General features: G+C 29.1%; 1 protein-coding gene across 1 annotated transcript; it reads left to right on the plus strand.

Annotated features, from left to right (window-relative positions):
• The first annotated feature begins 3974 nt into the window (after window positions 1-3974).
• On the plus strand, window positions 3975-5891 carry LOC129320652 (germin-like protein subfamily 1 member 7). Its single transcript, XM_054966194.1, has 2 exons — window positions 3975-4156; window positions 5099-5891. Exons 1-2 carry the CDS (start codon window positions 4024-4026, stop codon window positions 5647-5649), a joined length of 684 nt encoding a protein of 227 aa, XP_054822169.1. The 5' UTR covers window positions 3975-4023; the 3' UTR covers window positions 5650-5891.
• The last annotated feature ends 3760 nt before the right edge of the window (window positions 5892-9651 follow it).

Below are 9651 nucleotides of genomic sequence, written 5' to 3' on the forward strand. Positions count from 1 at the left end.
GTTCTTCAGAAGAAATTATAAAAGCAAAAATACACTTTAATCCATATTAATATACACACTCTGCTCTTTAATATTCATCTAGTCTTATTTATTAGTTAAAATCAAATCATCGTCTCACCAGTTTGTTAGAGCATGTTTGTTTTGTAATTGGAATGGGCACTAATGACCTGAAATTTCAAGCAAAATTGAACTCGTCACTTTCCATTTATAAGACAGCTTCTACAAGGCCATTGGGTTAGAGGATGTTCATTAACAGCATGGCATTTGCCACCCCGGCAACCGGACGTTGGCGTTTTTCTCTTTCGTTTTCCTTTTGTAGTTTTTATTAATTAGTAATAATAGATTTGTTTCATCAAAATTCAATAACACGGTTTACCAAAATTAAAATGCTTAAAACTCATTAACTTTGCCTAAAAATTTAATAATCTTTTAATTTTCGATTCCTACCAAATATAAATATTTTAATAATATAATTTCTTTCACTAACATTTAATAGATGATAAAAAAACTTGTGTTAAAAATTTAATGATGTGACTTATACATATGACTCAAAAAATCTTTCTTTCACTTTCTTATGAATTGGACTTGAGAAAATATGAGACAAATTTTGAAATTTTTCATCCTTAATATATGACGAAGTTAAAGCAATTACAATTTTTTCCAATTTTACACATTATTTAGTATATTTAGAATTCTTATAAAATAATTTGACACGGTCATTTATTACAAAGAATGATAAAATTGGAAAGTTACATTTTTTTTAACAATTTGAAGGATATAACTGCAATTTCTTAATAAGCATGAAGTTAGTTAAAGAAAAAATATTATTCAAGGACTGCTCAAGTAATTTAATATCAAATAAGGATCAAAAGATTTTGAAATATCACAGTAAGACTAAGGGACTAATTTAAAAATAATTTTTGATGAGAAAAGACCATAATAATCCTACTTTTCTTTTTTTAATTAACAAGTAGTCATTTATTAATTAATAAATACTCATTTAGATTTAACAAAAAGCCACTCGCTAATTGACAAGGTCAACAATAGGAAAGAGTTTGATCGTAAGAAAGGATAAGTATAGATCATATTTTAATAATTAGTTATTTATTAATTAATACATACTCATTTACATTTAACAATAGGTCATATGCTAATTAACAAGTTCAATAATATAAAAGAACTTGATTGTGAGAAAGAATAGATGTATATCATGTTTTAATAAGTAATCATTCATTAATTAAAAAATATTCACTCACATTTAACAAGAAGTTATTCGCTAATTGATAAGTTTAAAAAAAGAAAAAAAAAGCAGGGGTATTGTAGTATTTTCCTATCTAAAGTTATGGTGGTCCTTGTTTGATATTACTTTGTCACAGCTTTTCTTGAATGATATTTTCCCTTAATTAAATTCACCTTATATATTAATTAAGGACATATAAGGACAGGAGGGAGTATTCAATTTCAATTAAGTACTCCCTCGCTCAAGTTGGTTAATGGTTCCTAAATAATTAGCATATTATATATTGTTTTATTATCGTTATAAATAAATAATAAACTAAAGACCCAGTAGGATGAAGTCGGTTTACCAGATTCAGTGAAACATCTTTTGTGATGTTGATGGGGAGCAAATAGAATTTGATCATTGGAAAGCAAAAGGACAGGGCGTGGACTTGTAAGGAAGTATGCCCAAGTCATCGGTTAATTATAAATTGATTACCTAATATATATATATATATATATATTGGATACAATGGAAAGTTGATTACCTAATATTATTACCAATTAAATAACGTTCCCTCCCTCTTTTATAATTCTCAACATAAATCCCCTCCCTCCTCTCTTTGTTTCCAGACATTTCTGAATTTTAAATTATAAAGTATTTTTAATTAATTTGCTTCCTCAATAAATCAATCAATCAGCGTATCCTTTACTATTTGGTTTTTCGTAATTTTTAATAGTCCCTCCCGTCTTTAATATAAGACAACATTAATAAACTCCACACGCATCAAGAAACATCAGTTTATAACTTTAAAATTGTGTGTGTGTGTGTGTAATTTTTAAATTTTACCATTCTTTGTAATTAATGATTATGATAAATTTTTGTATAGAAATTAAATAATAATAAATAAACAAAGGGTAAAATTGAAAAAAAAAATATTAATGACTCTATCTTCATCTTATATTAAGGACAAACAAAATTTTCAAACTTTTTCTTATATTAAGAACTGGAGAAATTATCATTAAGGATAATTTCAAAAAAAAATCTTACTAATTATATCTTTTTAAATAGAAAATGATACATTAATAGCGAAAAAGGCCGACAAGTCAAGTTACAACAAAGTGCTTATTTCTTTCCCTGTCCTTCTCAATGATAAAAGATGGAGGGTGGTTAAAGAAACAACTATAAGTGGTTAAAGTATAAGCAAACTTTGCGGCAGGATCAGCTTATCCAGAAAAAGTCCTATGCATAGAACTTAAATAAAAAATCCAATCTCTACCTATGACTACTATGGCTTTTTTTAATAATATTTTATTAAGGAATTAAAAAAGCTTTTAGTCCCTCAAAATTGCTTCATTATTGATTTGATCCCTTAAATTTAATTTTTATTAATTTGGTATTTTAAATTTACTTTAATTATTATAGACTTGGTTTTTATTGTTCAAGAAGGATGAAACGCTGTTAAAATTTGCTAACATAAGTAATAAAATATTGATGACATCCATATATATATATATATATATATTAATGAAAAGAAGTGCAACTATTTATATAGCAAAATAGAAGAGACACAACAAAAAAGGAACAAAACACAGCATAAATGATTATATAAATAAAAATTAAATTGATTTAAAGGCTAATTTATTCTTATTTAGCTACATATTCATGCTAAGTTATTAATGAACTTTACACATTATTAGATTAATTTGAGAGTCAATTTGTGTTGTAAAATTTAAAGGACTAAAATAATAATTTAAGATAACAAAAGGGACTAAATTGATAAAAATTAGACTTCAGAGAATAAATTAATAACTGAGGCAAACTTGAGAGATTAAAAATTTTCATTATCCCAATACTTAATAACATCATGATAATAACCCAAAATATCTTGTATGTTTAAACATATTACTCCTTCCAATGCTTAATATAAGACAACAAGCCTTGAAAGCTTTTTTGTCTTTAATATAAAAGCTAAGTTAGAGTAATTAATTTTTTTTAATTTTACCCCTTGTTTATTTATTATGATTTGAATCCATAAGCAATAATTTATTATAGTTATTAAATGAAAAGAAGGGAAAAATTGAGAAATTACATAATTTTTTTAACAATTTTAAATATACAACTATATTTTCTTAATAAGCGTGAGATTGTTAATATGATCTTATATTAAATAACGTAAGTACTTTTTAAAAAGATGCCCTGTAATTCTACAAGGGACGGAATAATATACTCCCTCCATTCCTTAATATAAAACAAATTTTGGAATTTTTTTTGGTAGGCAAAGTTAGAGTAATTAATTTTATTTTTCAATTTTGCCCTTTTTTATTTATTACATGTGATTTGAATTCTTAAAAAATAATTTTTATGGTTATTAATTACAAATAAAGGTAAAATTGAACAGTTTCATATTTTTTTTACTATTTTAAAAATATAACTAATATTTTTCAATGAGCATGAAGTTTTATCATGCATAGATTAATTGAGGGAGTAGGAAGTAAAGAAGAAAGTTGGTAGATAATGCTCAATGAAACACACATCTGTGACGTTCATGTGGAGCAACCAAGTCTGAGCACTGAGAAGAAAAAATAAAAAAGGGTCCGGGCAGGTGTAGTCGTTAAAGAAGAAGGTTCAGTCAGCAATTAATTTAATTTGATTTAATTTAATAAATATTATAATGTTTATTACCGATTCAATAATGTCGGCTGCTAACTCTAGTTATAAATAACACATGAATGTTGCCATAATACTCACAACATACACACAACACAGTATACAATTTACAGAGAAGAATTATTGAGGGAAACATGAAAGGTGCAATCCTAGTGGGCTCCTTCGTTGCTCTCTTGGCTTCGGCTTTGATCTCCTTCACTTCTGCCTATGATCCAAGCCCTCTTCAAGACTTTTGTGTCGCTTTAGATGACTACAAAATTGGAGCAGGTACATACCCGCCTTTTTTAATACTTTCCCTCCGTTTTTAAATAGAAAAAAATGCCATTTAAGGCTATCTCAACAAAATTTATCACAATAAAAGCTCATAAATTTTGTATTGAATATTATCTTACGAAAACATGTATATGTTGTTATTAGAAGTTGAACCTTAATTTGTTAAATATAAGTAAAAGTAACAATTTTTAAGCTTATAAAAAAAAATAACAACTTTAAGGAATATTTATGACATATTCCTGAATTGTCCTTCATTATAGTGTCTTCAAATTACAGGAAGAAGAAGGATTGACTTGAAAGGCACTTTAGTTCAATCTTTTTAATTTCAGACATAATTATTATTAGGATCAACAATTTTTTTAAATTGTGTGAGTTGGTTAAAATTCGCTAATAGTTGAGAATGGATGGATTATCATATATAAGCATATTGATGGTCAATATAATCCAATATGTATGTGTGTGCATGTGTGTGTTGCTAGGTTGTTCAATCATGAATAAACTTGAGTCCATGTGTGCAGTCTCATATCAGATCAAGTTTGACTTAATAACTATAAATTACACTCCATAAGTTAGTTAATTATCCTAAATTTGATACCATTTGTTTTATGTTTGTCCTTATTTAATAACTCACTTAAAGGTGAAAAGTTGAGAGCTTTATTTAATAAAGGTATTTTTGACAAAAAAAACTTATTAATTATATATTGAAAGACTAAAAATATATTATATCTTTTAGCATCTAGCCTCAGTAAAAATGTCTTATATTTTTTAAATAGATGGAATATATAATAAACTAGAAAAACCCATAAACTTAAATTGAGATTGAGTTAAAAGGTATGGTGTTCACTCGCTAGTCATTCCATATATATATATATATATATATATGTATGTATGTATGATGTTGATTGATTATAGTGAACTATTATCATGCATGTGCAGTGTTCGTGAATGGGAAATTTTGCAAAGACCCTAAGCTTGTCAAGGCAGAAGATTTCTTTTACCATGTAATGCCTGGCAACACATCCAACCCAGTAGGCTCCAAAGTCACTCCAGTAACTGTAAATGAGCTTGCAGGACTGAACACACTTGGTATCTCTCTTGCTCGCATTGATTTCGCCCATGGTGGTCTCAATCCTCCTCACACTCACCCTCGTGGCACTGAGATCTTGATCGTCGTCGAAGGCACTCTCATGGTTGGATTTGTGACTTCCAATCAAAATAATACTAACCTTCTCTTCACTAAAGTGCTCAATAAAGGAGATGTGTTTGTGTTTCCCATTGGTTTGATTCACTTCCAACTCAATGTTGGGTATGAAAATGCCATTGCAATTGCAGGTCTTAGCAGCCAAAATCCAGGAGTTATCACCATTGCTAATGCTGTGTTTGGTTCCACTCCTCCTATCTCCCCTGAGGTTCTCACTAAGGCGTTTCAAGTTGATAAGAAGATAATTGATTATCTTCAAAAGCAATTTTGGTATAACAACAGCTAAACACGTATAATTGTTTTTCCTGTCCATGATCGAGCTTCATCATGTTGATGATTTATCGTACGTTTTAATTTCCTCATGCAACTAGTTCAATGTCGACCTATATGATAAGTAAATAATAAGATGCATGCAGGTTTATGTTTTTGATTTTATTCTCTACTGCTTGGTTTCCTTGTACTAGTCAAAACTACTCATGTAGTAGTTGTGTGAAATAAAAGGAGCTTCCCTTTATATGTGTTTAATAATATTTTCTGATTTTCTCGATGCAAAGAATACATTACATGTACACAATGGTATCCGCTTTGAATGAGAATCGAATATTATATTAAATTAGTATTTAATTTAATATATTTAATTAAATTAGTTTTGAACAGAATTAAAAATTATTTGACGATTGACTATTCTTGACTGAATCCAAAATACCCTATTTATTAAGATATTATAAATAATAGTATATATCACATCACAATCGTCCTATCATAATGAATTTGATTTACTATGACACGATTTCGCAATTTATTAGCTAACAGACAAAACACATCTCAAAGTTGAATAACATTATATTCTTTGTTCGTGAGGTGTATTTGTTGTGCCTCAGAGAAAAGACATTGGGTAATTGAATTATCTGCTTCATACCTAGATTAGTATGTCTCTCTCTGAGCACTTCTATTTATGCCCCTAAATTTCCAACACGCACACTCGAACTAAAAAAATAAAGAAATGCTAATCAATATTGTTTTCCCTTAGTTCCAAAAAAATATTGTTTTCTCTTTCCTTTTTCCAATCCAAATAAATGCATGCACGTACACAGTATGACAATAAGCCAAGGGGTAAAATTAATTATTTAATTTATATGAGAATAAAAATGATGGAAGCCTTAATCAAACTACTTAAATATAGATCACCAATATGATTCATAAATTCGAAAGAAAATAAGTCGATAATCCTGGCTCTAAGCTCAACAACAAAACAATATCTCTGTTTTTTTTTTCCTTCTTTCATTTTTTTTTTCATTTTTTGCTTTGGCACAGAAATGGAGCTGAACTTTTTTCTTAGTGAATAATGTGTCTGAACTTGTTCCATTATTTCTTTATGCATGAAACTTTCTTCAAGCGGATACAAATAAAGTTAGGGAGATCTGGAGACATGATCTCCTCCTTGATAATTAAAGTCTATGTATTTACAAATAAATATTGATTTACTTGGTAAAGAATTTGGCCCATCACGGTCACAAGGTCATAGTTCAAATCCAACTACTAATATGAGGACTATATTGGCAGGTTCTCTTAAAGTATCTTTGTAAATGTTCTTTGAGCCCACATGCATGCTCTAGCTTTGGTAATGAGTCTTTAGAATCTAATTCACCTAAACTTTCTTAAAAAAAAAAAATCTACGCATTTATGCATACTATAAAATATTACTACACAATACATAAGTCATTATTATTTTGACCCACCCCCAAGTCTGTTACTGTGAGTGATATGTTCTTCGTATTGTCGTGTTTAGTTCATTTTCAAGCACCCTTGGAAATTCCTCGATTGCTTTTCCTTTTCCAAATCATTTGTGGAGTTGCAGATGTAGAAGGCCTCGCAAATTAGACGAGGGCTGCCGTACAAGTTTGACTCGTTAAATGCTTGAACAGAAGGCATCAATTACGATATTCGCACCGAGAACTCAAGCTGCCATTACGACGCCGAGGCAATGAGTCGAGAGAATCCAATCCACCATCGGCTTCTGGTTAAGGAGAAGCAGTTTCAAATATCAGAGCTGGTTCAGTTTTTCAGGAGGCCCTGCCCACATATCCATCCCACAATAATCTAACGAGATAATTACGCACGGAATCCCTCCAGTTGGATGAGAAGAAAAGTTGAGGGGGAAAAAAATATAAAAGGAAAGAAGATAGAGAGAAAAAGGGAGAGAAAATTGAAAGAAAATATTATCAATAAGAAGGAAAAAAGTGAGCAAATATTATAATGACTATGATACTTATATATCAAGATATGTCATGTTTTATGTAATTATTTTTATAAAAACAAATTAAATGAAAAAAAATTATATGAAAATTAACTTCATAAAAAATAAAATCAATTTGCTTATTAAAAATATTATCTTATTGTTATATTTTAAAACCAAATAATTTAATAAAAAATATTATTTTTTTATGTAAGATATTAAAAGGAGATGATTTATTAAAATTAAATATGAATTACTTATATAGTGGGAATCTAGCTTCTGGTGGAGAAGACAAAGAAGAGCAGGAGAGAGAGGTTTTGCATAAGAGGGAGGTTGATAGAGTGTAAAGATAGGGAAAACAAAAGTTAAAAAAGAGAAGGGCATACATGGAATAATAAATTGCTTTTCAAAATCTCTCCATATATGGAGGGAGAACTTGGAGAAAAAATATGGCGAGTCTCAACTATTTTCTCCCATACTTTTCCTTTTCTATACAAATAAGAGGTTTTCTTTCTAATTTCCTCCCACATTTTTTTCCTCCTACATTTTCTTTCCAAACAAACAAAGTAGGTAGTCAGGGTGTTTAGCTTGTATCCATTCTAATTGACTCAATATCATCCTGATTATATTGAGATGAGTCTTGTCCAGCCCAAAAACAATTAGGATGGGACTTTGCAAAATGAGATATGAAAGGGGTTTAGAATGGGACAGAATACGAGATCACCATCAGGACATCCCATCTCGTCCTGAATATTATATATATGTGTGTATTATTTTTTATTTTAAAAATATACATTAAATATATTAATTATATTAATATAATTTATATTTATATTAATTATATCAATTATAATTTTAATACTTGCAAGAAGTATATATAACTAAAGTTTTTTATATTGATAATTTTAATGATATAGAGTAAACAAGACGATACCTTTCTTTATAATATATTAATTACATTAATACAATTTATTTTTATATCTATCTATTTAATAACTTTTATTTATATTGTATTTTTTGCTTTATTTTTGAAAGATTAATTAACTTAGCACATCCCAACTAAAGTAAAAGAACAATAATTTGATATTATACTTGGCTTGCTTGTTGTTGTTGCTCTTATAACCTAGAGATCACTTGTAATTGCTACGCATAGTTGTGATTAATGTAATTTAATAATTGATTTTAAATTGTTGTAATTTATGTATTTATGTTGTTTTGATTTTAAATTAAATAAATTATTTGATTTAAAATTTTAATAAATGCTATTATCTATATCTTTCTCCAATATTGTTCGATTTATTGGGACAGCTGGACATCCCGATCTCATCCCGGTCCCGTCCCAATTTTTAACAGAACGAGATGACTTTTAGGACAGGATGGGACACGGGACAAAAATTTAATTCCAATTTTTTTTCAAGACAAAATAGAAGATAAGAGTGTCTCGATCTCATTCCATCTCATAAACACCCCTGGTAGGTAGCAACTAAGTTGTATATGTGGCCAGTGTTCCCAACTGTCAAGGTTCAATCCCCAACAACAACTTTTTTCTTAATCTCACAATTCTTCTTTTCTACTTTGATCTTTGGTGACAATGCGACACCTAGGGTTGCACAAATACCGGGCTGGACCGGGTTGGACGCCAACCTAAAGTCTAGTCTGAATGGAGATTAGGCTAGAATTTTTAGTCCAAAGAATGGTCCAATCTTGTTGGATCGGGTTAGACTTGATCCATCGGGTTACTAGACCAGTCCAGTTTCTTGAATCCAACTCTCTCTAAAAAAAAAAGGCCCTTATATTCCCTTTCCTATTCACTTGCATCAATATCATAGACTTATTACCGATTGAGTTTCAAAGTGAGCACTATTTAATTGCACATGGTCCTTGTTGTGAGATTAATTATGTTTCTTTTAGGTTTTTAGAGTATAAATAATCATCTTTCTCGCATATTATATGAAGTACAAAAAAGGTGTCACACTATTCAATACTTGTAAATATTACTGCTTCTTTTTTTTGTTCTTGCAAGTGTTGAAGAGCTAGTTAGAGATTTGTTTT

Source organism: Prosopis cineraria, unplaced genomic scaffold (genome assembly GCF_029017545.1).
Source record: "Prosopis cineraria cultivar Desert tree isolate PC_DT_omini unplaced genomic scaffold, ASM2901754v1 PC9, whole genome shotgun sequence".
Classification (NCBI taxonomy): Eukaryota; Viridiplantae; Streptophyta; class Magnoliopsida; order Fabales; family Fabaceae; genus Prosopis; species Prosopis cineraria.

What these genes read in the sequence shown, in the direction of transcription:
- LOC129320652 (XM_054966194.1), top strand. Translation starts at nt 4,024, where the DNA reads ATGAAAGGTGCAATCCTAGTGGGCTCCTTCGTTGCTCTCTTGGCTTCG. An exon ending in TGACTACAAAATTGGAGCAG is followed by an intron (nt 4,157 to 5,098) that starts GTACATACCCGC and finishes ATGCATGTGCAG; the next exon opens with TGTTCGTGAATGGGAAATTT.